Genomic DNA, 26,845 nt, shown 5'->3' on the forward strand with positions numbered 1-26,845 from the left:
CGACGATCATCTGACGTGAAAATAGAGGGAGTAAAGGTAGCCCTTTTCGTCTATGCGTAGGTGAATAGGGTTATCGGAAAATCTATATCTCTGTAGACTTTTAAGAATAGTTAGTATTACCCTTTTGTTACTCTATAATGTCTTGTTGAAGGGAAAATATAACTAATAAGTAGTCTTTTGCACCTATCTCTAGTGTACCGTCGTCTTAAGTATTTTGTAATACGTGTTAGCAGTATTATCCTCTTAGTAACTTTGCTCTAAATCGCGTTGGCGCACCGTACCAGCCATGTACGACATGCAAAAGTTTAGTACGCTTACTACCCCCCAAACAATAAAACTTGGCCCATAGGTATGGCATCTTTCCCTAAGTAACAAGATCTACACTGCATAAAAATAGACAAACTATACGTTCCATATTAACTCGCGGCGATCATATTACAAGAAAAAGCAGAATACAATGTGGTATCAAATCATTTGTTTCAACACTCTCATGATAACTAGCAGTTTTGTCCTAATATCCACATCATGCAGCATCGATAAAACGCCCTCCCAATGCAACCCATCCACTTGAATTGATATACAAAACGGGGAAAAAAATAAAAAAATAAAAACGCGCATTAGAGCCATCTAATGTACACCATTGACGGGAACTTGCAAGTTGTCCAGCTCCTCCTTTCGTCTCCTGTACACCTCCTGTGCTTCTCTCTCCCTCTTCGTGACAAACTGTACTTCCTCGCGTAGACGCTCCAACCTGCGTTCCACAGCAGTCTGTTCGTTGTATTCCGCCGTGCGTGCTGTATTGAGATCATCTCTCGCCTTCTCGAGCGCTGCAAAAGCGCCTCCAATCTTCTCTCGTAGGAGAGCTGACCGCTTGGCGTATCCAGCGTGGTGTGTCATAAGGCGCTTCTCAATCTTGTTCGCGCGTTCTGCAGCGTCGATGATTGCTTCTTGCGCCTTGTCAAAAGCTTCGACCATGAGCTGGTGCTCGTCAATCTCATCTTCTTCGTAGCCTGCAATACCAGGGAGGATGGCGGAACCATGTAGCGTCATCCACGCAGTATTGACGTCAGAGTGGAACGTTTTCTTTTCCTTTTCTGTTGTCATGGCAAACTCGAGAGCAAGCTCCATCTTTGCATTTCGGAGCGCCTTGTCTGACATGGACTCAATCCTTTGTACGGTACCGGTGACGCGGCCGTTGCCAAACTTCTTAACGTCGTTTGCGATGAGTTTGGCCATCTCGACTTCGACTTCGCGCTCTACAGGATCAGACAGATCGAGTGCACGCTTCATCATGGCATCGATGTCGATCAACGATGGCCTTGGAAGAAACTTCTGAACAACTTGGGTTTGTCGACCGAAGTCTGCAGCCTCTTGTGCTTCGCGAGCTTCACGAGCTTTCCGGTCACGTTCAGCTGCGTCCTCCTCGCTAATCTCGACTTCCATCGGTTCCGCTTGCTCTTCGGGTAACTCAAACTCCCAGCTCTCCTCCTTGGGCTTTGGCAACGCAGCAAGCTTGCTCTTCAAGTCTTGGCGCTTCACCTGTTCTCTCAATCTTATATCCCGAGGCGTATGAGAAACTAGTTGCATGCCGTCTTCCTCCCCGTTCAAGCGCAGCGTGTCTCGTGGTGTTCGCATCGGTGTCGCTCCTGGTCCCTGTCGCATTGGTGTCGCGCCTACTCCACCATTGGCTTGCCTAAAGGGGGTTGCCATCGGGTTCGGGGTTACAATTTGATGCCGTGAAGCGGACCCGGATAATGAAACGGGCGCCTGGTCCTCTACAAGATCTGGGTTATCTCCACCGAGCAGAGCAGACTGTGTCTCTGTCCTCATCCGAGCGTTTCGAATTTCATTTGCGACATAGTCCTCTTCCTTGGGTGCCATTGGGGTTCGAATCGGTGTGTTGCCAACCACATTCGAGTAATCTCCAATCAGACCTTGGGTTGCCATATTGTCGCTGCTACCTGCACTAATTGCGCGTTGACCGGTTGCTCCCATCTTGACAATGTCCTCAAGCTCAGCTTCTCCAACCTGTGGAGATGGTAGCACAAGCGCACGTCGTTTGCTGCTCTGTTCTGCCTCCCGTATCCTCTGCATCTGTGCGGCCTTTGCATATGATGCTGCGAGACCTCCCGCCTTCTCATCCTTTTTCTTCTTTCGGTCACCCCCACCGTCTTCCTGAGCTTCCATCTTCCTCTTGTTGGCAAGTTGTTGTTTTCGTGGGTCAAAGGCTTCTCGTTGTCGCTCGTTGCGGTCGATTTCTTCAGTGGTGTCGAAGAAGCCTGCAGGGACTTCTTTTTCGAGCGGAACGTCGGCATTGTAGTCGATGTGGTTGCCTTTCTTTGGGGTAATCTTGATGTTGATACCAGCCGCCTTCAGCTCCCGTCTCTTCTGTAGTAAGGCAAGCCTTCTTGATTCCTCCAGTTGCCTTTCGCGAGCCTTTCTCTTGGCCTTCTTACCACTGACGTTTGATAAACGCGCACGCGCCTCTCTGTGCACAACAGGTCAGTTGTGGTTATGTGTGGATTTTGGGGAATACATACGAAAGCATCTCCTTGTCTTCGTCTTCTAGATCCACCGCATCTGGTCTAGCAGGACGACTTTCAGCGTAGGCATCAACCTCGCCGGGACGCAGGCGTCTAACATCCTCCGCTGAGGGAGCCGCCTCTCCGCCTTCTGGACCCGCGAGTCCTAAATCGCTAGACTCACGAGCTTCTTGTTCGTCCAAAAGCTTCTGGTATCTTTCCAGACATTGTGTCGCTGTCCGTCCGACGATGGGCGCAATCGTGCGCCATTGGGTGGGAAGGAGTTTCGCCATGGTCAGGAGCTTCTCGTCGGATTCGCGATCCCATTCGGTTTTGCGAATCGACGGATCCAGCCATTCTTGCCATCTTGACTATTTGGTGTCAGTATTCTAGCGATAGCTAAGGTCTATGATGAAAGCGCGTACCTTGCATTGCTTCGCGCTCTTCTTTGCTAGCAGAGATGCGCATCGTGACCACTGGTTCAGTCCATATTTACTGATGGCAGCCTTCAGCACTTCGTCCTCGACGTTCGACCAAGAAGATGTGACGACCATTTTGGATGGTTTCGCGGGAAGTTGGTGGAATGGCGCGTGCAGTGCAATGCGACCGCGAGGAACTCAAAGTTCAAAGGGCTGCAGAGACTAGCGTCTTGGCAAAATCAGGCATCTGCATTGGGTCAGCAACAATTCACTTGAATAGCTGAGTTCAGAATTTGTGGTTAGTATAATATCAGTAATAAAAACTGGCGATTCGTAAAGGAAGGGATTTGGCTACATGCGTCATTTTACTCGCGTGGGCTTTCGCCATGATTATCCGTGTTCGCGTTGCGGACATGGTCACAGTGACGTAAAACCATCATCGCAGTCTTTATGCTGCTGCAGTTGCTTCAATGTACAGCAACCCATCTCCTAAAATGATGCACTTACGCCAGATTCCTCGCCTTACTCATATTTATTCTATCACACGATACTCATATCTACCTGCACGGCCTGTATTCGCCTCATTCAGGGATTACTCAGACTCAAGCTCCAATAGCACGAACACGAACTCAGTCAGTGGCGATTCTCAAAAGTCAGGTGATAAGACTTCGGAAGCGCCAAAGCCCAAAAGGAAGACGCAAGCGGAGCTTGATGCGGAACTTATGGAAAAACTGCAAGGGCTTGACAGCGAGGGAGGAGCAGCCGGTGTTGAGTATGAAGATGGAAAGCCTGCTTCTATGAAGAGAAGTGTGCGAAACAACATGTTCAGATACATATGATGCACATAATTATGCCACTTTGGTGTCATCCCATGAGAGTTTTCTTTGGTGAGGTTGAATGATACATATTCTTGTGGCATGACTTACCTTCCAATTTACTAACTTCAATAGTCCTACCTACCGCCTGATAACGCTATTGTACTTCTGGCCTTCTCCCCGTTGACGAATACACCACAAAGTACCTGGCTATATCTTGATAGTCACCAAATATATACCTGATGTACAATAAAATAAATCATCCTTTTTGTTAGACTATAACATAGCTCAAGTATTTCTACCTGTATTAACGTAGCTAATTGCTGGTATTCCATTTGTTGTTCAAAGAAGTCCATCCTGGGACGATCCACAACCTGTGCATGAATTTCTGGGCCCGTATAAAGTTTTCGGGTGTCATTTAATGTGATTTCTGAAGTGAATAACTTTGCTCGTCCCCTACTGATATGGCATGGGTGCATATAGGTATATCCCACGTGAACACGCGATGACTAGGCTAACCCAATGTGTACTAGAAACTATATGTACTTGAGCTTTATGCTCCGCTTGGCTTAAAGCTGACGATGTGCTATTGCCAACAGTTTTTTGCTTCCAAGCCGAGCGACAAGGTACTCCGGAACTACACAGTTTAAATGGACAGTGATAGCAGACCCAAAAAGAAGCGAAGAGGCGGAACGCGGAGCAAAACAGGTACATATCATCCTTATCGATAACGAATTCAAGGAAACTAATGACATCAAGGCTGGTTTGTTCACTACGCCGACAACTCGGCGTTCACTCTGCTGACTCTGCTTTTTCAGCACAACATGTAAGCGTCGTCACACAAGATGTGATGAGAAAAAACCTATCTGTGGAAATTGTGAACGTCTGCAACTCGAATGTGAGCAGCCAGGGGACATCTGTATTACTCCACAGGCCAATTCATCTGTAGATGAGGTGAATAAAGATGCGCCCTCGCTTGTTGATGTCTTCAAGCTACGGATGAACGATTTAGAACTCCCTGAGGACCCAACGCCAACTCAAAGTTATATTCCGGTAAACAGCCTATCGCCAACGAGATCAGCAGGGCCAACTAGTCCAAAGCCAAAGATACGGTTGACCTCAGAAAGCGCTTTCCTCCTGCAGACGTACGTACGCACCGTTGCGACATGGATGGATATATTCGATCACGCTTCTACCTACCAGCATAAGGTGCCGCAGCTTGCTCTAGGATCACCACTATTGTTTCATTGCGTATGTGCATTCACCGCCAATCATTTGGCCCTGTCGAATTCCAGTCACGATCCGTCGTGGGGCGTTTGCGCCGTACGACACTACGGTGAGGCTCTGCGTCTACTGATTGAAGCTCTGAGTATGCCAGAACACGAGCATGCGCTGACGGCAAGTATGCTGCTGTTGAGTTATGAGATCCATGGAGCGTTACGATCAGAGGATTATCGGAGGCACTATTTAGGCCTTGTAAGCCTCGTCAAGTCACGACGTGTTACTGCGCAGTCGACTGGCATTGATCTTGCCAACTTTTGGATCTATGTCCGGCATGAAATCGTTGTTGCAATGGCAAGCGAACAGCCCTTGGTGTTCAACCCTGCTGAATGGGAGGTCTCTTGGGTAGAGGGTGAGACGAGAGAAGACGTACTCGGAAACCATGTTCTTTGGATATTGGCAAGAGTAATTAACCTTGTATTTGGGCCAGATGGTAATACAGAAGTTGGTAAAATACAACGGCAAGACTTCCTGCATGAGATGGAAATATGGCGAAGAGGTCTCTCTGAGACTTTTAGTGGTATCCCCCACGGGGAGAAAGACGAAGACGGTTTCTGCAAAGTGTATTTTCCGGTTGCTGCAGCTGCGGCAGCTGCATTCTGTATGTTTGAGCTTGCTACTAATAGCGGCTTGAGGAATACTGACCTCGTCAGGGTACCATATTGCGCACATACTACTTTATGCAGAGCCAGTACTGCAGGACGAGGCCTACATTCCACTGATCCAGGAACAGGCCATCAAAGTCACCGACATAGCCATATCAGAATTTCCACCATCATTGATGGTTTTTTCTACCCATGGCTTGTTCTACGGTACGTGTATGATTATTGTGATCAATATAGAAGGCCGATCCTTGTACTTGAAATTAACGAAATGGTGGTGCAGCGGCGAAACATATCCAGGGTATTTCACGGAAGGCGCGGATCTGGAATGTTCTCAACGAAGTCCAAACACAGACTGGTTATGATACAAGAACGACGGTGAGGCTTCTCCAGTCACTGGTCGAACAAGACGCAGGTCGATAGAATGTAGCTGTCACTTAGAATCTCAGGTACAGTTAAACGAGCCACAGTAGCAATGATTAATCACAGGCGTCAGCCTGGCGTTGAAAGTCACCATGAAAATGTACACGGACGTCATGGGTAACGTGTTAGAAATCTACCATGAATCTTCCATAACTACAGATCAAATATACATATATCCGTCACATATCTTACAAAACCATGCCTAATCAGCCCGGGTCAGAACAATGCATATACTTGCAATTTGACGTGCAATACGCTGTGTTTTGTGGCGCGCATCCCGAGATGCAGCCGTTGTATCCGCTGTCGCACATGTCATCTCTGGCCTTTAGGTCATATACGTTAGTGATGAGTCCTGACAAAACGGAGGTGAGATGTAAAGAAGGAGAAAGGGGGAGAAAGGAAAAACAGACTTTTAGACCCTGTACAGTGTCTTGGTACGATGGTGCTGCCAGCGCGATAGTGGCGAGGGTGAGGGAGATGAGTACTGTGAGACATATTTTTCTCTTTTTCTTTTTGATATCGAGTGAGATGCTGCTTGAGAGTGAGGCTGTACTTGAGATGAGAGCAAAGAGGTTGTTGATAGGTAGATATGTAAGTGACTGGTAAGTATCAATATATTCCGATGCTTAAGTTTTTTGCATTCATAAATAGAACGTCTTGATGGCTGTTGATCGTATTTTAGGAGTAGAGCGGGGTATGGTGTACTTATATAATACTTTAGTGCTGACGGGGTGGTAGGTACGGGTTCAAAACTATACTTGTGCCGGTAGTTGATAGGCGTGTGTTGCGTAATGTTTTTTATATACAGTTTTGCGCGACTGGGTTGCTTGTCCGGGTAGTGTCGCGACGAAATAACTGTCTTGCTACATGTAATCAAGGCTACCGGGATAAGGATGTATGCATGTGCATAACTTCCATGTGGTGGTCTGTTTATGAGAAGATAGTTTGATATCATGAAATAATGGTATGACCGAGACTAAGGAATACCATAGTTACAGGCCAAGGCACTCTTAACGGGACCGACGCGTTAGCTGTTTTGAGTTATGTGTGGATGAGATGGTAAATTAGAATACTGTTGTTCTGTATGGTAGCAAATGGGAGACTATGAAGCTGCTAACAGAGAGTCATATATTTGCATACGGTGCCGATTGGTATTGGGTTTCTACTTGGCCGATGCACGGTTTTCTGAGTCTCATTGCATATTAAATTTAAACGGAGAGTGCACTGTCCATAAGTTTGTTTAGGTGAATGCTACTGCATCCAATAGTTGAAATTCTCTAGTCGTTCACACATAGCCGGACCAAATGTAAATCAGCCCCATTTGTAGCCATCAGGTGGCCACCTTGCCGGTGTTGCAGATGAACGTAACGCCAATAGAACTGACCTCCTTGAAGCTCAGGGTGATGTCTATCAATGCTAGGAAAAGGGAAGATTTGTTTTCAAGCCGGCGACGACGCGTCCCCCTATGAGGCCTGTTGGCCATTCCAAAGGCCTGTGATTACTTTCTTGTACATCGCCCCACTCTGGAGGGCAAAAGCGTCAGAGGCATCTGGCATACTTGCGAGACTCACGCTCAATGGTACTGCCCCTATAAGTAAGATGTTGTCGTTACAATCCAACATTATTATTTTTGGTGCTTAGCATCAGCACCCCGTCCCAAAGTATTGTATAAATCCATTTCGTAGAGAGTATTTGAAAGCCCTCATCGTCGTCCTCCCTTCTCAGCCTCCTTACGTTGAATCTTGGTGACAACGCGTTGCAGCGCCGTCTTGATCTCGCCCTTCTTGAACTGCGACAAATCGTAGTAATTGGGAGAAATATCCTGTGAATAGTCAGTATGCGACGAGCAAACTTTGGAGTTATATGTACTTACCATGAGCCACTCAGGCTTGACGGAGGTGACGGTTCGAATGTAGTTCTTCGTAGTGAGCACAAATTCGTTGTAGATGACCCATTCGCTGTCCTCAGCCAGCACTGTGCTAGGATGCAGAAGAACATTTTGCTCATCCTTAACTGTAATGTAACTCTTGCCGTTGCCATCACGCTTAGCGACTTGCATGAAGAAGCCTGCGACAAGTGCACGTTGGATGTTCTCGTAGTACTTCTTGTTCTCAAATGGCGTAGACACAAGCTCCAACTCCTCACGCTCCATTATGCGCTTAAGCTGGAGACGGACGTTATCGGCTTGTTGGAGCGCTCGGTATGACAGGAAGTGGTCATGGCACCATTGCTTTGGGTTTTCCTGCGCCTCTTCGCTCTTGAACGCATGGTAGACGTTCAGCATTGTGAGGTGGTCGCCCTTAGGATGCGCGAACAAGTCCTTCATCTCGTCTGCTCGCTTGCGGTTGTTGGCTGGACGGACAAAGATTTGAGGCACAGAGAGGAGTGCAGTGAGAGACAGCATCTCGTTGGAGCAGTAGAATTCGGGAGAGGTGATGAGCATGACTGCCAACGCAGGGTCCAGAGGGAATTGAGATGCGAGACTTCCCAGCGTGGTAAGTTCGCCCTCATCGTCCAGACATGCGAGGTAGTTAAGCTCTTCCAACGCACGCATCAGAGTCTCGGGCGCAGGAGGGTCCATAAGATCAAAATGTACCAGGTCGTCAACGCCAAGCTTCTTTAGCTCCAGAACCGTGCTCGCCAAGTTTGAGCGCAGAATTTCAGGATATGTTTGCTCGATGAGCTCCTTTTTGAAGGCAGACTCGGTGTACAACCGGAAGCATTTACCAGGGCGTGTACGTCCGGCACGTCCGGCACGTTGTTGTGCAGATGCCTTAGAGATAGGCGATACCAACAGCGACTCGACACGGATACGAGGGTTGTAAACTTTTTGCTTGCTGAATCCTGGATCTACGACGTACACGATTCCATCAATAGTCAAAGATGTCTCGGCAATGTTGGTAGAAACAATGACTTTTCGTCCAGGGCGGCCACCAGGGGTTGATGGGGGAGGCGCGGGATTGAAGATCTTTTGTTGTTGCGCCGGAGGCAGAGTTCCGTAGAGCGGGTATACAACCAGTGGGCCGGCACCACCCTCGCGACTGAGATCTTGAGCTTCAAGATTGATCTTTCTGCATGCATCCTCAATTTCCTCTTCACCAGTCAAGAAGAGCAGAATATCACCCTCGGGTTCAGTAGCGTGGATTTGGAGGACAGTGCGGAGAGCGGCTTCGACGTAGTCGCGCTCGGGCGCGGGGGTATAAAATACCTCAACGGGGTGAGTTCGTCCAGGGACGGCGAGGAGCGGGGCGTTGTGGAAGTATTTCTGGAATTTGGTAGCGTCGAGAGTGGCACTCATGATGATGAGCTTGAGATCGGGCCTACGCAGAACAACTTCCTTGAGCAGACCCATGAGGATATCGGTAGCCAAGGTCCTCTCGTGAGCCTCGTCGAGGATGATTGTGCTGTAGCGCGTGAGATTGTGGTCGTTCATGGCCTCACGCAGCAACATTCCGTCCGTCATGTACTTCAGAATGGTACTTGGCCCCGTCTTGTCCTCGAAACGAATGCTGTATCCGACCTCTTCGCCCAGCTCGACGTCCATCTCCTCAGCCACACGCTGGGCCACCGACATGGCAGCGACACGACGAGGCTGTGTACAAGCGACCATCTTGGCCTCTTTCTGGGGGAGGTCGTCAAAGAGAACGAACTGGGGAATCTGTGTCGTTTTTCCGGAACCAGTCTCACCGACAAAGACAAGGATCTGCGACTCCTGGTAGAGCTTGAGGAACTCATCGCGCTGCTGGTGGACGGGCAGGTCGCGGCGCTTCTCGAGGATGCTCATGTACTTTTTGGAGAGGGGGCGGCCGGTGAAGGGGTTGTTGGGCCCGTTCTCTGCGGCATTGGCTTGCGCAGTGGTGGTAGCATGACGCTTGAAGCCCTGTAGGCCCTGGCCGGTGGCGGCGCTGTCTTTGGTATCGTTCCAGTGCGCGAGGTACGGGTTGGAGGCGGCGTCCATGTCTCCTTTGCCGGTAGACTCAGTTTTGACGCGCTTGACACGGGCGCTGTCGTCGTTGTCGTACTCACGCTTGGGCATAGCAGTCATGGTTGCGGTTTGCTCGTGGGTTGCGCGTGGTGAAGATGGCCGGACGTAGAAAAAGTTATGCGGCGACCGGAGTAGGAATAGCCCACATCGAACTAACGTACGGAGCTCCACAGGCATTACCCTCCACGCTTGGCGCGAACCACCACGGCCTGCCAGGCACCGCACCAAATATCCACCCACACACGCCGCCATGAGTCTGATCAATATACATGCGCCCTCTGCCCAGAGTGGCTTCTTTTCTGCCTGCTGTGACCCATCGCCGCCGCCGTGACTGGTTTTGCTTGCCCGCAGCAATTGCCTCTGCTCGCCGCCTCACCGACAACCCCGCTGCCGTGCTCCGCTGCTGCAGTCTTCTCCACCATCTTTTCCGTAGTCATATTTCCTTAGCCGCTACACACATTTTCGCCCTGTTCAGACCCCCCTTGGCAAAATGGACTACTCGGAAGGAATGGATGAGTCAGCCGCCATTTTCTATATTGGCCAACATGAGTCGAAGCGCAGCCTCGATGTGTCGCCGGAACTGGTCCAGCACGCCCAAGATCTCGGAGTAGGTGCCGCCGAGAATATGCAGGAACCGCGACTGACCATGGCCAGTATGATATGCTCACGAGCCCAATCACCAATGACCATTTCCATAACCGTGTCCTCGGCATCCTCAACTCGTACATTCAGTCCCTCGCTGAGTCTCCAGCGCAGCCGCTGCCCTTGATACCTGCACTGGACAATTTTGACACACCTCTCGGTCCGACCGACATCATCGGCCAGCTCGTAACCTTTGCTAGTCCATGGATTGACCTGTCCTCGCCCGATCCACTTATCGCCCATCTGTCGCGACAAGTCTTTCACCTCGAGATTGCCTTCGCCGCATTCTGCGGTGTCACAAACGTTGTCGTGCCAGGGCCGAGACTCGCCCATGGACAGGCTGGTGTGTCTCAATATGCCCGCTCGATCAAAGAGGCCCTTATTACGGGGTCTTACCTTCAACTCCATATCCAACTACCCATGGACGGCAAGCAGCCAGAACCTACTGAAGCGGACGTCGGAGACTTAGCACGCTTTGCCAGACCAGAGTTTGAGCCCAGTCCCGAAGCAAAGAACATCAACTCTTGGAGCTCGTGGGATGCGTGGAATACCATCAGGTCCATCTGCAACTACCACAGCAGACTATCAATCAGTAAGTATTCTTCTTTCCACCAGGAAGATTGTGCCTCGTCAGATTATGCTTCTCTCTGCTAACTCAATTGCCTCAGTGCTTGATCTCCCGCGCCGACTTCCGTCGCTTTCACTTCAGTCGCGCTGGTTCTCAGAGCCCGTCAGACTCCTCAATCTGTCGACATCGTCCTTTTTGGTCAATGCCCGTCAATCCTTCGTCCTGTCAAAGGCACACCAAGTCTTCATTTTCCGGGCTATGCGTCTGCAGCGCGGGCCTTGGCTACTCATCTCGGACGTCGGCCCACTCCCAGGCATTGACGACCCAGACATGATCATGTCATATTCCACAGGCCATCTATCCCCTCACATGGTAGAGGACGCACCGAGCCCTGCTTCTTCAACGGCAGCACCAACTCCGGCCGAAGCAGCTCAACTGGCAAAGAAATCACCAAAAAAGAGCAGCAGCAGCAATGATCCTACACCACACCTGAGTTACATGCGATACCTGCAGCGCAACCAACCTCCCAAAAGCCAGATTGAGCGTTTTGGTGGTGGCTTCCAAGATTACCTCCAGAGCCCACTGCAACCCCTGACTGATAATCTGGAATCCATCACTTATGAGGTGTTTGAGAAAGACCCAATCAAATACGCGTGGTACGAGCGAGCAATTGCACAGGCGCTACGCGATTGGCATACACAGCAGAAGTCGACGAGCTCAGATAATGGCGCCGTCGTTATTGCAGTCGTAGGATCGGGCCGTGGGCCACTCGTAACACGTGCACTCAATGCGAGTGCGAGCTCCGGCGTCCCTGTAAAAGTATATGCGATTGAGAAGAACCCAAACGCCTACGTCCTGTTACAGCGCCGTAACATTGAGACTTGGGGCGGACGTGTCACAGTTGTCAAGACGGATATGAGAGCCTGGAAAGGCCCATCGAAAGCAGATGGCACGTTTGGCCAGGTTGACATTCTCGTGAGTGAACTGCTTGGGTCTTTTGCCGACAACGAGTTGTCGCCAGAGTGTCTCGACGGTGTCCAGCATGTCTTGAACCCCACCCATGGCATCTCGATACCCTCCAGCTACACTGCGCACTTTACTCCAATTGCCACTCCAAAGCTCTGGGCAGATTTGTACAACCGTAGTACGAGTATAGACTCAAACGCTTTCGATATCCCCTGGGTCGTCATGCTGTCACAATTCGACTTTTTGTCTACAGAAGCCAAAGAGACGATTGCCTCTCAGCAGCTCAGCAACGGCACCAAGATGCAAAACTTCAACCTCGAACCACCTCTAGCACCAAATGTACGGACTGCGTGGGAGTTTACCCATCCTCTTCCACCGACAGTTCTAGCTCAGTCTTCGCTGCGTAAGGGCGGGTCGGCAGTAGGGGGTGGAGGCGGCTTCTGCGGAGGCGATGGTGCGAATGAACACAACTTGCGCTATTGCAGAATCGCCTTCCCAATCCAAGAGCCTGGCGCCTGCCATGGCTTGGGCGCTTACTTTGAGACTGTCTTGTACAGCGGTTCCGAGGGTCCTGTAGAACTAAGCACCAACCCCGTCACAATGGAGCAGAAGAGCAAGGACATGATTTCGTGGTTCCCAATCTTGTTCCCTCTCAAGGTATGTTACACTGTAGATTTGTTGGTTTTTGATGTCTGTGAGTACATATACTGACATCTACCCCAGAATCCTATGCAGCTGCCCGCCAACTCAGAGGTCGAAGTCAGCTTCTGGAGACAAACTGATGACCGCAAGGTGTGGTATGAGTGGCTTGTGGAAAGCTACGTGATGATCAATGGCCAGCGTGTGCGCTTGGGTGTCTCTGACTTGCACTCGAGCAAATCGAACGGTTGCATGATGTGAGGAACCTAGCTTATTCGCATTATTACTAGTACGGAGTCAGAATATAGAAAAGATGATGGCATAGGTCAAATGTGAGCTGCATAGAACCCGGCTTTACTCGACAAAGCCCAAGTCGCCTAGGAAAAGTTTGCAATTTTGCATACTGATATTTTTGGGCTCTTTTGTTGTCCTTCATACATGCTTTGACGTCTTGCTCCTGATTCGAATGTATAAAACCGTTGCTATGTGCAAAATGACTTCGAATCGACTTTTCTTATGCCCCCTTTTCCTCATCATTTCTTCCTGGCCAGCCTCCACATGGTGTTAATATCTTGTAAGCGAAGGCAGCCTAGCCGATTTTATGCATAACCTTCAAACCCCTACAAGTAATCTTTCTTCCTGCCCGTCCTTGTGTACTGGTTGAGATGCCACTCCACATCCCCCTCCTTATTATCCAACGTCCCCGCCCGAATCTCAAACAAGCGCATGCTCATCCTCGGCCCGACCTCCGCCAGTTCCACGGATTGGTATCCTGTCTTTACGAAAACATGATGGCGGACTTCAATTGTATCTTCTATGTTCTTGAATCTGGTTAAAAAAATGTTAGAAAACGCAACGTAAGAAAGGAGAGAAGAGGAGAGGAGAGGAGAAGAACGTACGTAACCACACGATTCCCCACTTTAGCATTTGCTTCTCGAGGCGGGAAAAGGTGTTTTAGAATCTGAACGCAGCGTTGACCGAGTTTTGTGGTGAAGCCTTCGAAGATGAGGTGCGGGTAGCTTTCTGAGACTGTGCCGCGCGAGGAGTTGGGGATGTCTGCTCGGAGGACTACGTTGTCTATATTATTTGTCAGCTTTGTGCGTCATCTTTGAAATAGAAAGGGATGATAGTAAAGAACAAGACTTACGAAGCGAGAAGCTGGCTGTGGGTCCATGGGGGAAGTGCGAGACTGTCAATGCAGTCGGAGTACCTCTGTGTTCGTGTAGGAGTACTATATCGCTTAGACCTCCAGACTTTGCGCTTTCGACTAGGTTGGGCAGAATCATGTTTCCGCGGTTCAGGCGGATGGATGTGGGGAGGAGTAATCGGATTTCTTTGGCAAAAGTGCCGAGTCTGCTAGATGGGTCTCTGTATCACGCATACGTTAGTAGGTGGCCTGCGCTCAGCGAAGAAAAAGCGTCGCTCGTACCGACTGGTTGTGACGAGGATTCTCGGGTCGACGACTCCAGATAGCTGCGCATATTCGTCATCCAAGCCTAGCTCTTCCTCGACTGTCCTATCTGCTCTGCTCTCGTCGTACTTGTAGTCTTCTCTTAAGGATGTGTCGTTGGCGACGTCTTTTGACAGCGGCTTTCCGCTTGCGAGAGACTCTTTGAGTGCGGCTCTCTTGGATGCAAGTTCTGCATCGCGCAGAGTTAATGCGCGGCGGTAGAGGTAGTCGCGCCTTTCACGCGCTTGTTTCCGGATCATTGTGCTAGTAGTTCGTTGAAATGGTCGTCTGATTGAATGAAGCTCAGTGTGCGATTCTCGGTGCTGACGTTCTTATTGCTTGTGGATGTTGGGTGGCGCGTGGGGTATCGAGGTGTGGTGTCGCATGCAAGCATCGAGGAAGTTCGCAAGGCGCAATGGAAATTTTGGGTCCTTATCTTATCGCACCGGCCGCCAATGGGAGCGCCTCGGACCTCCGACTTCACCATCTCACTCACACCCACCCTCATGAAACCTAATTGCCAGTACTGCATCCCTATCATCATGTAATCTCGAAGTCACAAAGATCCCGTCGCCGTCAATATCACATATGGTATACATCAATCGGAAGCGCGTTATTCAAGCTTATTAGTGCAATATTGCGTACCAGAATTTAAAGTACCTGGCACAATTGTCAAACGAAATCTTATACTTATCAAATACACGAAATTGGTACATTATCTTGTTTCCCGCACTAAGTATACAAATACTCCAAGCATATCGCTGCAAATTTCCTCATTCGTTGTCGCACTAACCCTTCTGCATAGGATCAGAGTGCCCGAAGCGCAAGAAAGCACTCGTAGTGGTAATATTGAGGAACCCATATGTATCACTTGTGAGAATCACCAGATCGAAACTATTATTGATCAAACTATTGAGATTAGCATAATCCATGTTGTACGTATTATCCAGGTTAAAGCGTACTCCGAGAATGCCACACGGGTAGCTTGCTAATAGGTTCGGCTTGTGCCTGTCATTTGGCCGCTGCCAGTCGCTTGGCCGCTGCCAGTCGTTTGGCCGCTGCCGACGTTCGATACCAGTGCGTGGATTCTCGATGATGGTGTCCCGACGTTTGTCGCCAGTGCGCCAGCATTTATAATATGCTGCATACTCGCTGCCAAACCAGCCATCGCTGAAGCCCTCGTACTGGCCAATCAAAGGACCGTGACCGGTCCACGATTGCTCGTAGAAATTGCAGGAGTAGCCTTGCTCGATATTCCAACAAATAGGCCGTACAAACCAGCCCCTCTGCCGATCACCGGTGATTATCTTAACATCGTTGGTGAGTTCAAGGAAGTAAATGTTGCTGTTTCCACCACGGACGTAGCCGACTCCGCTGTCTGAGTGATTAGTCTTGCTCCTTGATAGTGCCACTACATGCATTAAGAACTTGGTCCTTACTGGAAGTGTTTAGAAGCTAAAACGTTTGCTGCCATGCAGGCACTTAGAAATAATGTGGAAAAACGCATCCTAGCTCAGGAGACTGGGAGGATTCGATTTGATGTGCGATGACGCTGCGAAAGGGTTTGAAGCTGCGAAGGAGTCAGGCAAGGAATTTGTAGATGACCGTACAATTACTCGTGACCACCTACCACTGTGTTTCTAGGGTACAGTCATGATATAAGGAATCGCTCTCATCATCCTTCTAGTTTCAGTTTAGAATGGTAGAAGTGTAGCTTAGCCATGCGTTTTGCAGGCAATGGTAAATAGCAAAGTGCAAGTCGCTGATGCGGTGCCATTCCATGGAAGCGAAAATGGGGTGACGGTAGCTATGACAACGCGTACCAGAAAGGTGACCTAGTGTGGAAAAGACTGAAAGGGATGACGTTTCAATGTCATAAAATTACTTAGCATTGCTTCCTCTGTGACTCAAGTGTACGACGCGAATCCGAACCATCTCAAATACCTCCTTGGTCCTTCTCCACCATTACATGCTTCTTCCTCCCACATAATCGAGGTCAGAAATCCATCAGCAGTATAAAACCCTGATGGAATACCCTCTTCCTCCTGTCCAAAATACGTCAGCCCCGAAACTTCATCTTTTCCCTTCACTCCTAGGTCATTCAGCGACCTTGATTTAGCCGCATTTGGTCACCCATATCATAACCCGTTACAACACGAAGATGCAGTTCCTCCATCTCTTCATCTTCTTCTCCGCTACTACCATGTGCCAGGTCCTCGCCCACGAAGCAGCGAAAGGACCCTGGGTTCATCCTCACTGGGGCCCAAATGAAAGTCACCGAGATCCTCGCTTTGTTCCTGAAGGCTGCCCTACAGACAGTGTACGCGGTGTCAAGTGTTATGATGGTAAACAAAAAACAATTTTGGATCTATGGATTCTTAAGGTAAGTGCACTTACGATTTGCTTCATCTGAAGCTTTTGGTCTACAAGGTCGGTGAGGAACTGACTCAAAATTCAAGGTTTCCTCAGCTCCAGTACTTGCAGCAACGGCTGTGATTGAAAGGTCGGGTGTCTTCTTCAATCTGTGGACTGGCGACTCCTAAACAGTGGGTATGGAAGAAATTAATTGGTTACTGTGGCTATTACAGTTAGGGATAGAGGGGCAATCCATGCACACGCGATCGAAAGCTAGGACCTTTATTTTTATCTACACAAAAAAATGCATCTCATTTTTGTTTCTACTGTTGATAGAAACGTTTGTGTAGTGTGATTAGAGCGTGTACTTGAAGACACATGCCGCAGCGGAATCTCGTATCAAAGTTTATATTTCTAGACAAACCAACGGTGGACGAACGAACTCAACAGGCCAAAATATATCGCTGCTAACAACCTACCAATGGTATCCCAACAAAGCAAGCTCTAAAAAAAAAGCCATCACCACATCCAGACCCGTCTACGCCAGTAGCCCTAAAAGGCCGAGGTCTCACAATTGTACCACTTGGGCTTCGGCTCGCCGAAATGGGGTTCCTTGCCAACTTTCCCAATGGGCCCTTCATACACTGGCGCATCCTTTCCACTTATACAATCCTGTTCGCTCCTAGCAATGTTTAACCTAGGAGTTTCCCATTGCAAGGAGATGCTTACCCGTGAAATGTACATCGGCACCCGCCAAATATACTGTAAGCGAATGCAGCTTGATATCCGGGAATGGATTGGTTGTAGTATACTGGTGTGCACGATGAGTATGCTGAGATGCCGGCGTAGGCACTGCTGTTTTGGACTGTGAGGACGTAGCCGCACATTTGTGGGTCATCATTGTGAGCTATAGAGCATGCGGGCGCTGATAGGGTGCTAGGTAGCGTAGAAAGGAGGCTGATTAGGATGCTTGTGAACTGCATTTTGGAAGAGCTCTGTGAGATGGAGAGTGATTTCTCAAGGTTCTCGTGTGGCTGGTAACTGGAAAATCATGAAGGCAAAAGACTCTCCGAGGGTTTATGAAGGATTTGTTTGTAGAGCTTAGCAATCGATGCCGTATTTGTATGTATGGTTCTTGCACTGGAAAGCATGAGAAGCAACACCGACTTTAAATACCCTGGCCACATGCAGATCGTCATCATCTCGTGCTGTGACATAGTCACCAGTCGTTACCAAGCTGTCAAACTGCAAGTTCCCGTCATCAGCATGGCTTTGATATACTATTTCCTTCCGGATAGGGCCGTTGTATGTCACACAGGTTTAATGTTTTTGATGTTACCTTTGCCCTTCTGACGAGTGCACCTACCGCGGCGTCCTATCAAGCACAGCAGCTGCAATCAGAAGCCATGTATGCAAATATGTCGGTCAAGCCGAATTGACGTGTGCCGAGGTAAGTTCGGCATGACCGTTGAACCGCGCCTCCCCAGTACCACCATGGCCTGAACATGAGACGTTAGTCATAGCGACATGGCGTGAACCCTATGTCCATGTCGTAGTTTCGGTATCCTTGGCGCGGCTTGCTACTTCGAATCCTGAGGGGTGCAAACACCTATTGGCTGGGGATAGCGGTGAAAACTTCGAGGTGCTACTGTAACAGTGGGACAAGGACGCTGAGAGTACGTAACGTGCAAAGAAGTGGTACTGGATACCGAGATGAGGGTCATACGAAAATACTTGGAAGATCCAGAAACTCCTGAATTTGGGAACAGATGATGGTGTGATAATACAAGTAATGCAGTGCTCGAGCGATACGGTCATGGGCGTTGGGAATAGGTCAAGTGTGTGTAAGCTGAGAGCATGCTGGGAAAGCCAACAAAAAAGATGTGATAGTGCTCCAAGATAATAATAGCACATAGGCATATATTCCTACATACTGGTTGACTATACTATGTCCGCGGAATTGTTGGAAAATATAGCTTCATCAATGCTCCGTGTGAGGGACAACCTTGGACGTTTGCGTGATGAAATCGAAAAGTGACCAAACACCGACTGAGCCATCTCAGCTGAGATATCTGAAGACTGACGAACAAAGAAAGAGCAATATATATAGCTCAAGACCAACAATTTGAAGAATCGGACGAGGTTGTGCAAGAGCAGTGCAAACAAGGAACAAACGAAGTGTCCCTGATGAACTCAGAGCAGTCTAGCGTCCACGTGACACCGCGCAAGTGGATGTAACGCGTCTGCATTCGCATGATAGCATTGTTCTTTGCGAAAGACGAATATTCTCAACATATTACACTATGAGCCGAGCGAGTATCGAGCAGGCCCTCACGGGCTTAGTCCCTACATTGAACGGCCCTCTGCCCCCAGAGTTGATCGATTTGGCGTTGTCACTTCTCACACGCTCCCGAACAGTCGCAACGTCTATGAAGTCTGATGAAGAAATCGCACGACCATACGCATGTGCGCAATTGGCTTGCGAAAGGTATTCTGGCCTTGGCCTTTACATGGAGCTCAATACTAACAGCCACAGGCTTAAGAAGCGCCTCAATCTTCCTTCAATCACATCACGACCGCCCTGCCCCCCTCGTATATATAAGAAGTTGTATAACTACCTAAGTAGTGCTCTTCCAGACTCTTTTGCCGCCGCCGAGCCGCAAACACCGCGTAAATCGTCTGCTCCAGCCCCCACACCCACACGTAACACGCCAAAAACGCCCCTGAGCGCAAGGAAGACACCGCACAGCACGAAGCGAGGCCGTGAAAGCGATGGTGAGCCCCCTGAGTGGGTCATGCCCGCTATCCGGGCTCTCGCAAAGGCGTTCGAATATCCAGCAGTGATACCTCATGTGTACACTGGTGTAGAATCCATTTACCCTCTACTCGCCCGCATGGCTGCCGCAGCCGCTGAGACACCCAGCAAGCGGCCACGACGACCAACATCTACTACACATTCTTTTGCTGATGTTAGTGATACACGGCTTTGTAGTCTTGTAGTAGTTGTATTCCTGCTCGTTTTCTCGAGAATGAAGGATGTCGATGTCTCGCCAGATAAATACAACGAATGGCTAGCCAAGGCAACGGATACCGTCTTGGAAACCCCATCTGCACAGAACATCACACAAGATGAGCTGGCACCCGCAATAGAGCAGACAATGGCCATGGCCAAGGAGGAAGGCTGGCTACAGATGCAGTGGTTCGATAGTGTAAAACCTCTGGACAATGAAGATGAGATGGAAGGTGTCGAAATGACCGGCAACACAACTGCCAAAGCAAAGGGCCTAGGCCTACGATCTGGAAGTGATTATATTGGCCTAGGTACTATGATGCAAGATGCAAATGACTACCTTGGTGAGCGACAGCAGGACGATTACGCAAAGTGGAAGACTAGAATTATGGCGCGCGTACAGGAGATTGAAGCAACATAGATATATTGATCACACCATATCGCCGAGAAACGGCGGTCGGTAATGCAATGAGTAGCAGTCCCGCTGGAGTCCGAAGGTGTTCGCTATATCTCAAAATCACACATCCATCACACCCTGGAACCCCACGCGTTCACCTCATCCCAGAGATTCGCCGTGACCTTGTGCTCCCGGACAACTTGCTTCCCGTCATCCCTTACATGGAAGACATGGCTTTCAATCCGGCCCGTCTCTCTGTTCCCTTCGTTCCCTTCGATGCCTTCTTCATTCTCGAAATGCGCATCCTCGACGGTGAAGAATAAGTGCATCTTATTCATACCTCTTGCGCAAGTGTCCTGATCATTTCCGTCACAAACAACTATGACGTGCGTAACATGTTTTAGGCCGAGCCAAGGTTTGTGGGTGATGAGAAAGTTGGCAATAGTATCGCCAATAGGAGAGCCTAGAGTAACTCAGTAAGCAACGCTTCGCGACTATACTGAAGATCAGTACTCAAGTAAGAAATGCAATACATACCGATCAATGCCATGTACTCTTCGCTACCCTTCTCAAACATGACGCCCGGCCAAATCTCCAAAGCAAATTTGCGTCTGTTTCGCAGCGCGCGAGTCACGAGGAGAACAGTATGGTCGTTTACAACGTTCTCGACGCCATAGCCACGAAAGTTTTTGATGTTGGGATTATTCTTTATCCAGAATCCCCAGTGAATGTCCGTAACATGTTGCAGCTCAGGGAGTTCGTCAGGCCGCACTTCGCGACCCCAACTAAATGGGTGTCGCACGGCAGTACGTGGACTTAGAGTTTGTCGTGCGATGGTTACGCCATCCCTTACATTAACAGCGAATTTATAGGTTCCGCCTGTTCGCTGTTATCATATGTTCGCTAGTGTTCTGAACGACCATTTGCGACTGCCCCATGACAGTGGCTCTTTGTATCATTTAGCATAAGCACCGCGGACACAAACATACTTACCGCGTACACTGCTCGTATGGTTCTGTACATCTGCCCCCTGATAGGCCACGGTCGCTCATACGGATACTCAGGCAGGGCCCTGTGGCAGTCCCAATGTAGAATAGATAAGCACACATTCTCTCCGTTTGCAGGTTGAAATCTGTCGTTAAACTTCGGCCAATAGTTGAGACCTAGTCCTTAAAGAGCATATTGTAATCCTACCGACCTGAAGTCGCACGCCCTGCCTTGGGCGGTTGGGGTGTTATACCAGCCTCATAACTCCAACATGGCTATAATATCAAAAGCGTTAGTTTCTCAAGTTCATTTTTCCGTGGTTGAAAGGGAAATGAACTCACGGATTATGTCGTCCATCACCCATGGGCTAGAAGCTGAAGGCGGAGTTCGGGGAGTTCCCATGAGCCTTCCAGCAGTTTCGCCTGAAGCAATCATGAGACAGAACAGGTAACTACCCTTGCTGATATATCCTTCCCACAACTGGTTGCTGGCAAATACGTCGGGATCAAAGTCCGCGCCCAAAGCAGGATTGAAAGGCTCAGGCCCAGCGGCAGACGATTCGACGGGCGGCCCATCCTGTACAATTGAGCTGTCGAGAAGTTTGCCTTCGAGGCCGGAATCGGAGACAGACATCACCTGCTCATTGTTGATGAACTGACCAAAGGCAGTTACGATGAGCAAGATAGTGCAGCTGAAAATCATTCGAAGTTTCATGTTTGCGGTTGACGAGTGGGAACTTGACTGCGATCGTCAAGCTGGGTGAGAAAGCGTGGCTGCGACTGCTTGTGTGGGTCAAAGAAGTTTGAGCAGGTGCGACCGGGTCTTCATGTACCGTCATGGAAATCTTTCACCGTTGGTAATCTGACTAATTTTAACTATCACTTTCACTCACACCTTGTAAAATCCCTCAGTCCTTCTTTCACCCTCCTTCAGCACTGTCTCCACCACACCCGCCCCGCACCTCGGACTCAGTTTCACTGAAAAGTCGCGGGGTATTGCCACCAACGCGCTTTTGATCGCGTTGTAGTCCACATAATCCGTATTCGGGGGATGCGTTGCACTAGCTTCGATCCTGTACAGACTGAGCAAACGGAAGAGTGCAGCGTAAATGAGCTTGCTAGCTATGAGAGCCCCAGGGCAAGACCGAGAGCCCGCCCCGAACGATAGGTGTGCTGGATTGGAAACAGGATTTTCCGTGTAAAGGGACGACGAGTCAACGGGTGGTGTAAGCCATCGCTCGGGATTGAAAGTTGCAGCGTCAGGGCCCCAGTAATCAGTGTCTAACACAGTTAGATCTTACAGAGCTCAAGTGCAGATGGTTGGTTACTCACCATGATTCCCAGCCTGAGCATTGATCAACACCATTGTACCTTTTGGTATCACTGCCTCGCCCCAACGCACTTCACTCATACTTTTCCGTGGCAGACTCATGTTGCTGACCGTGTAGTACCTCCCCGCCTCCTTCACTATCGCACTCAAATACAGAATACTCTCCTCCTCAAAGTCACTCACCCACGCCTTTTTCAAGTCCTCGTCTTGCGGATACATCTTCCGGATTTCCTGGTACGCACGGTCTTGGAAGACCTGGCCCTCGCGTGTGCACAGGGATCCAATGCAAGATACAAGTGTACCCGGTATAGTTTCAAACCCACCGGATACAAGAGACAGACATATAGAGCTGACTTCGACGCCTGTGAGTCGTGTTTCCTCGTCTTTCAGGATAGCGGCACTGATGCACGGCTTCTCAGTTCCCTTCTCGATCATGTCTCGCACTTTATCCAGTAGCAAGTTGAGATACTTGTCGCGTCTCTCCCTCAGCTCTTTCGAACGCCTATTCTTCTCGTTATTCGGCAAATAACGCAGAGCAGGGACGTAGTCTTGATAGTTCTCTGATGCCGATCGCAGCAGTGAAATTGCAGAGCCGACTTCGAGTATCTCACGCAGCAAATCGTCATAGACGGCGTCCATTCGGATGCCATAGCAGAGCGTGAGTGTCGTGTTTAGTGCGTAGCGCTGGATGTATGGTCGGATGCTAACTTCCACCTCTCCGCTTTTACTATCCCTCTGCAGATCTCGTACGATATAGTAGGACTCGAGGTCAAACATATTAGCGTAATTTTTCATCATGCTTTTGCTGAGCGTCGTTGACGCCGCTTTACGCTTGTTGCGACAACTTTCATCCCATGGGGAACTGCCAATCGTGAAGCCCTGAGTCGAGGATATGAGACCATGGAAAGTATATAGCTTCGGTCGATCGATCAGGCCCTGCGGGTTTGACACAAGGATCTTCTTGCAGTCCTCAAAGGAATTGACCACCACAGCGCGCGTATTCCCGAGCCGGATCTGGAATACTGAGAAGCCATATTGGCGCCACCATTTCTCGCACACAGTTGCATGGTCGTCCCCCAATTGTGTCAAGTGACCTGTGACGGGGAAAGCGCCGGGAATCTCAGGTATGCCTTGGATATAGGGTATATCGGTGTGAGTAAGTAGCTAATGGTATCAGCTATAACTGCCTTCACACGCTCTGGAGATACTGACTTTGTACACAACGAACAATGTGACCGCAACAACAGAAATGGAGACTACATGGTCTGAAGCAATGGCCCTAACATGCGGTAGTAAATCTGGCAAGTGGTTCATTTTGCAATGCAATCGTACAAAATTTTCAATCGGGCAGGGGAGTGAAGCCACCCCATAAACATTACAAGCAATTTATTAGCACCCGGCATATCTTCAGACATACTACAGTCACTACCTTGACTCGACGCAATTATGCATATCAGTCGTGAGGGGTTGATGTCGGAACCGTTCCGAAGATAAGCCCGCCGCTTATCAGTGTCTGCTCCCCACTTCTGCCTTTAGATGTTTTAAAGACCAATCAGGCTTTGGGCATTCAAAAAGAATCTCGGGCCTGATATCCGTATCATCTCAAAACAGAAGCTGTTGCACGGTGAAGATCAGGCGACTATGGCTTCTGTAGGGAGAAGATTGGGAGAACAACACGATTCATCCCTATTGAGAACAAATGAGAACAAAGCATGAATCATAACTCATCTCAATCTAAAGTCTACCTAAGAACAGATCAAAGTTTCCCGTTCCAATCTACTCACTGATCCCACCGAACCGACGTGAAATCAACTTCTCCTCCCCATCACTGCCCCAGCAAAATCTTCAACGTCTCAACCCCCACACTCAAAACCTCCTGACTCCGACTCTCCTTCAGCACAACCTTGAGCGCCTCAACAACGCCCTTACCCTTACACTTTTCCTTCCCCTGCTCCACATCCACCACACTCCGAAGACAAACAACACCCCGATACCTAATTCCCTCGTCCTCATCCTGGCACAAGCCTACCAACCACTCCACACTCTTCTCCTGCTTCAAGAACTCCTCGACAGCAAGGTCAACCGAGAGTAGCATTGCCAGTGCGCCACCAGCCGCAGACCGCGTAGCCGCATCCTCGACATCCGTCATGGCGAGTAAGAGATGCAAGCGATGTTTAGCGCGCGGCGAGGCGTCTGCGAAGTTGCTGATGCAAACGGGGGAGGCCATGAGATTGCACACGAGTTCCGTGCTTGCGCGGCGGACAAGCGTATTCGGACTGAGTAGCAGATCGTCGACGACGGTGTCGAAGGACTGGCGGATGATATGGTCTTGGGTGCTTCTGTCGAGGGAAGCGAGGTTCGTGAGGGCGAGGAGGGCTTCGAAGGCGTGGAGTTGCCAGGTTGTCGAATCTGTGCGGGTGAGTTGGCTTATCAGCGGGCGGATGGCGGAGGTGCTGGGGAGCGCGGCATTGAAGACGTGGGAGGGGTTTATGCTGATGAGCAAGCGGGATAGGGCTTGTGCTGTTGTGGGGAGGGCGGCGGGTGGGAAGGGTGTAGTGCCGGTTGTGGAGGACTCATTTGTGGCGGTGATGTGCTCCCAGATTTGGATGAGAAGCTTGACAGCGCCTTGCTGGGCCATTGGGCCTCGGTTCTTGGTGTCTTTGCATAGGCTGAGGAGGACAAGACTACTTTGTGTGAGGATGGAGGCGGATCCGTTTTTGCAGACTTGTACTAGAAGTGGTACAACGCCTGCATCGAGAACGCGCTTGCAGCGTATGGCTACGTCTTCGTCGTCGAGAAGAACATGGGGGGCGGTTGGCTTCTGCACGTTTGCGTAGGCCTTGATCTGTGCCATGCGTTTTTCTTCTTCGGACTGTAAAGGCTGGTATTGTGTAATATTGTTGAAGATCGTAAGGCCGCCGAAAATGATATTCTTTGGTGACGAAGGATCGCTCATGGCCTCAATAAGGCGTTTGAGAAACTTTGGAGACTTGGATAAATCTTCCCTGACCTTGGGCTGAAGCGAGGCATATGCGAGGCCCTCAACTGAGTCTTGCTTGGACGCCGTGTCGCCTCCTATGACCATTGACTTGAAGCTTGCGATCAGGTCCTCTTGATCCACTTTCTCTGCTCTGACAATCCGCGGACCTTCCTCGGATGGCTGCTCCTCGCCCAGTTTCACAAGAATGAGTGCAGCCAGGTTAGCCCGCCTCTTGTTCAGGCACTCAGCAACCATGTCTTCTAGCCACTCCCTGCAGTGCTTGTTGATTGCCTCTCGGCAGTTCTTGTCTACGCATGCAGCGCTGATCAGTTCCAGGGTCGCTTGCTCCAGGTTATGCGACTTCTTGCTCTGTACTCTCGATGCGAGTGTGCTGACAAAGCCATCTGTTAGGAAAAGGGCTGCAGCGGCTGTAACAGCGACCGGGAAGATGGCTGCAGCCGCAGAGAAGGCAATGACTAGATCATGTGCCTCTCCCTTCTTTATCCTGGCGGTGACGAATCTCGAGATGAGTTCTCCAGCAGTGTCTGGGGCAAGCTCAAATAACTTGATACTCGCAAGTGTAGCCTGGCTGCGTAGCGTTGCTGGTAGTCGGATATCAAGCGATGCTAATATAACATCGAAGCTGTCCGCGTCAATGATTCCCTTGAGGTGCTCTGCGTAATGAGCGAGCAGTTGTGCGATGCCCTTCATGGCGCGTTCCGGGTGCTCAAGGGCCTCCTCCATCATCATTGCCAAACTGAGCATGAAGATATCTCTGTGACCCGTTTTGAAAGATTCATCATCGGGCCAGACGGCTCGGTTCAGCAAGACTTTTAGCAAGCCATCGATTGAGTCGTTGCCCCGTTCGAACATCTCGTAGTACATCCGCGTCGGCTTTTCTCGAACCATATTGACAAGCCACTTCTGAGCCCCAACATTTTGTAAAAGTTCACCTGATACTTGATCGAGGGTGTCGTCTTCACCCTTATAGTCGAAGAGAATGTCCATTGCCTGCGCCGCATCTTCTTCCTTCAAACCATGCGATCTCATGGCCTTCAGTGCTCTTTCTCCATCACGTGCATCCTTGCTCTTTACCCACTCCCTGCAGACCCCCAAGAACTCGCTCTTGCTTTCTTCCTCCTTCAACGCAATCCATGCTTCTTTGATCCGGTTGTCTTCAGGTGCAATAGTGCCAGCTTCACGTAGATATCGAGCTGCTACAGCCAACTCGCCAGCTTTGATGCTCTCGTGAGCCTTTTCCGCCAGCTGCACAATTCTCTCCTCGTCAGATGGGCTGGCCATTGTCGAATGTGTGGTAGAGGATGATCATCTCAATAGGGCGAACATTTGAGTTTATGATTGCGTGTCACGGGTTCTAGGGCGATTCGATGCACGGGCCTCAGTGCAGCTGTTTTAGTGGAACGCGGGGCGGCTGATCACACGTCGGCCTTACACTTGCAGTCTCGAAGACGAAC

At 49.7% G+C, this 26,845-nt stretch overlaps 13 protein-coding genes across 13 annotated transcripts; 5 read left to right on the forward strand and 8 right to left on the reverse strand.

Annotated features, from left to right (window-relative positions):
• Positions 1–458: 458 nt before the first annotated feature.
• On the reverse strand, positions 459–3,239 carry COCSADRAFT_39208 (uncharacterized protein). The gene is made up of 3 exons (XM_007704405.1): positions 2,948–3,239; positions 2,541–2,893; positions 459–2,488 (listed from the first exon to the last, which is right to left on the reverse strand). Exons 1-3 carry the CDS (start codon positions 3,074–3,076, stop codon positions 628–630), a joined length of 2,343 nt encoding a protein of 780 aa, XP_007702595.1. The 5' UTR covers positions 3,077–3,239; the 3' UTR covers positions 459–627.
• A 183-nt stretch (positions 3,240–3,422) lies between these two features.
• Positions 3,423–4,073, forward strand: COCSADRAFT_201896 (uncharacterized protein). Its single transcript, XM_007704625.1, has 2 exons — positions 3,423–3,828; positions 3,892–4,073. Exon 1 carries the CDS (start codon positions 3,436–3,438, stop codon positions 3,778–3,780), a length of 345 nt encoding a protein of 114 aa, XP_007702815.1. The 5' UTR covers positions 3,423–3,435; the 3' UTR covers positions 3,781–3,828; positions 3,892–4,073.
• A 333-nt stretch (positions 4,074–4,406) lies between these two features.
• Positions 4,407–6,062, forward strand: COCSADRAFT_96183 (uncharacterized protein; the record flags this gene model as incomplete). Its single annotated transcript, XM_007704626.1, has 5 exons — positions 4,407–4,464; positions 4,706–4,965; positions 5,206–5,638; positions 5,691–5,849; positions 5,923–6,062. The coding sequence occupies 5 exons, from the start codon at positions 4,407–4,409 to the stop codon at positions 6,060–6,062; spliced, it is 1,050 nt and encodes a 349-aa protein (XP_007702816.1).
• A 1,214-nt stretch (positions 6,063–7,276) lies between these two features.
• On the reverse strand, positions 7,277–10,169 carry COCSADRAFT_39210 (uncharacterized protein). Its single transcript, XM_007704406.1, has 2 exons — positions 7,936–10,169; positions 7,277–7,884 (listed from the first exon to the last, which is right to left on the reverse strand). Exons 1-2 carry the CDS (start codon positions 10,105–10,107, stop codon positions 7,765–7,767), a joined length of 2,292 nt encoding a protein of 763 aa, XP_007702596.1. The 5' UTR covers positions 10,108–10,169; the 3' UTR covers positions 7,277–7,764.
• A 279-nt stretch (positions 10,170–10,448) lies between these two features.
• On the forward strand, positions 10,449–13,325 carry COCSADRAFT_232017 (uncharacterized protein). Its single transcript, XM_007704627.1, has 4 exons — positions 10,449–10,654; positions 10,702–11,281; positions 11,358–12,880; positions 12,947–13,325. Exons 1-4 carry the CDS (start codon positions 10,538–10,540, stop codon positions 13,121–13,123), a joined length of 2,397 nt encoding a protein of 798 aa, XP_007702817.1. The 5' UTR covers positions 10,449–10,537; the 3' UTR covers positions 13,124–13,325.
• Positions 13,326–13,482: 157 nt separating this feature from the next.
• On the reverse strand, positions 13,483–14,572 carry COCSADRAFT_162931 (uncharacterized protein; the record flags this gene model as incomplete). The annotated part of the gene is made up of 4 exons (XM_007704628.1): positions 13,483–13,690; positions 13,762–13,939; positions 14,010–14,230; positions 14,292–14,572. The coding sequence occupies 4 exons, from the start codon at positions 14,570–14,572 to the stop codon at positions 13,483–13,485; spliced, it is 888 nt and encodes a 295-aa protein (XP_007702818.1).
• An 843-nt stretch (positions 14,573–15,415) lies between these two features.
• On the reverse strand, positions 15,416–15,634 carry COCSADRAFT_59566 (uncharacterized protein; the record flags this gene model as incomplete). Its single annotated transcript, XM_007704472.1, has 1 exon — positions 15,416–15,634. A coding segment is annotated over one exon (219 nt), but the record flags the coding sequence as incomplete, so codon positions are not given.
• An 839-nt stretch (positions 15,635–16,473) lies between these two features.
• COCSADRAFT_162933 (uncharacterized protein) lies at positions 16,474–16,855 on the forward strand (the record flags this gene model as incomplete). The annotated part of the gene is made up of 2 exons (XM_007704629.1): positions 16,474–16,695; positions 16,772–16,855. The coding sequence occupies 2 exons, from the start codon at positions 16,474–16,476 to the stop codon at positions 16,853–16,855; spliced, it is 306 nt and encodes a 101-aa protein (XP_007702819.1).
• A 364-nt stretch (positions 16,856–17,219) lies between these two features.
• On the reverse strand, positions 17,220–17,665 carry COCSADRAFT_344310 (uncharacterized protein; the record flags this gene model as incomplete). The annotated part of the gene is made up of 2 exons (XM_007704630.1): positions 17,397–17,665; positions 17,220–17,349 (listed from the first exon to the last, which is right to left on the reverse strand). The coding sequence occupies exons 1-2, from the start codon at positions 17,648–17,650 to the stop codon at positions 17,220–17,222; spliced, it is 384 nt and encodes a 127-aa protein (XP_007702820.1). The 5' UTR covers positions 17,651–17,665.
• A 1,305-nt stretch (positions 17,666–18,970) lies between these two features.
• On the forward strand, positions 18,971–20,227 carry COCSADRAFT_148285 (uncharacterized protein; the record flags this gene model as incomplete). The annotated part of the gene is made up of 2 exons (XM_007704631.1): positions 18,971–19,155; positions 19,204–20,227. 2 exons carry the CDS (start codon positions 18,971–18,973, stop codon positions 20,096–20,098), a joined length of 1,080 nt encoding a protein of 359 aa, XP_007702821.1. The 3' UTR covers positions 20,099–20,227.
• Positions 20,206–21,775, reverse strand: COCSADRAFT_183513 (uncharacterized protein; the record flags this gene model as incomplete). Its single annotated transcript, XM_007704632.1, has 3 exons — positions 20,206–20,537; positions 20,612–20,953; positions 21,403–21,775. 3 exons carry the CDS (start codon positions 21,773–21,775, stop codon positions 20,206–20,208), a joined length of 1,047 nt encoding a protein of 348 aa, XP_007702822.1.
• A 93-nt stretch (positions 21,776–21,868) lies between these two features.
• COCSADRAFT_148288 (uncharacterized protein) lies at positions 21,869–23,738 on the reverse strand. The gene is made up of 3 exons (XM_007704633.1): positions 23,603–23,738; positions 22,393–23,554; positions 21,869–22,341 (listed from the first exon to the last, which is right to left on the reverse strand). Exons 1-3 carry the CDS (start codon positions 23,702–23,704, stop codon positions 21,950–21,952), a joined length of 1,656 nt encoding a protein of 551 aa, XP_007702823.1. The 5' UTR covers positions 23,705–23,738; the 3' UTR covers positions 21,869–21,949.
• A 362-nt stretch (positions 23,739–24,100) lies between these two features.
• On the reverse strand, positions 24,101–26,719 carry COCSADRAFT_39215 (uncharacterized protein). The gene has a single exon (XM_007704407.1). It carries the CDS (start codon positions 26,670–26,672, stop codon positions 24,216–24,218), a length of 2,457 nt encoding a protein of 818 aa, XP_007702597.1. The 5' UTR covers positions 26,673–26,719; the 3' UTR covers positions 24,101–24,215.
• Positions 26,720–26,845: the final 126 nt, after the last annotated feature.

This window comes from Bipolaris sorokiniana (genome assembly GCF_000338995.1).
Source record: "Bipolaris sorokiniana ND90Pr unplaced genomic scaffold COCSAscaffold_12, whole genome shotgun sequence".
Classification (NCBI taxonomy): domain Eukaryota; kingdom Fungi; phylum Ascomycota; class Dothideomycetes; order Pleosporales; family Pleosporaceae; genus Bipolaris; species Bipolaris sorokiniana.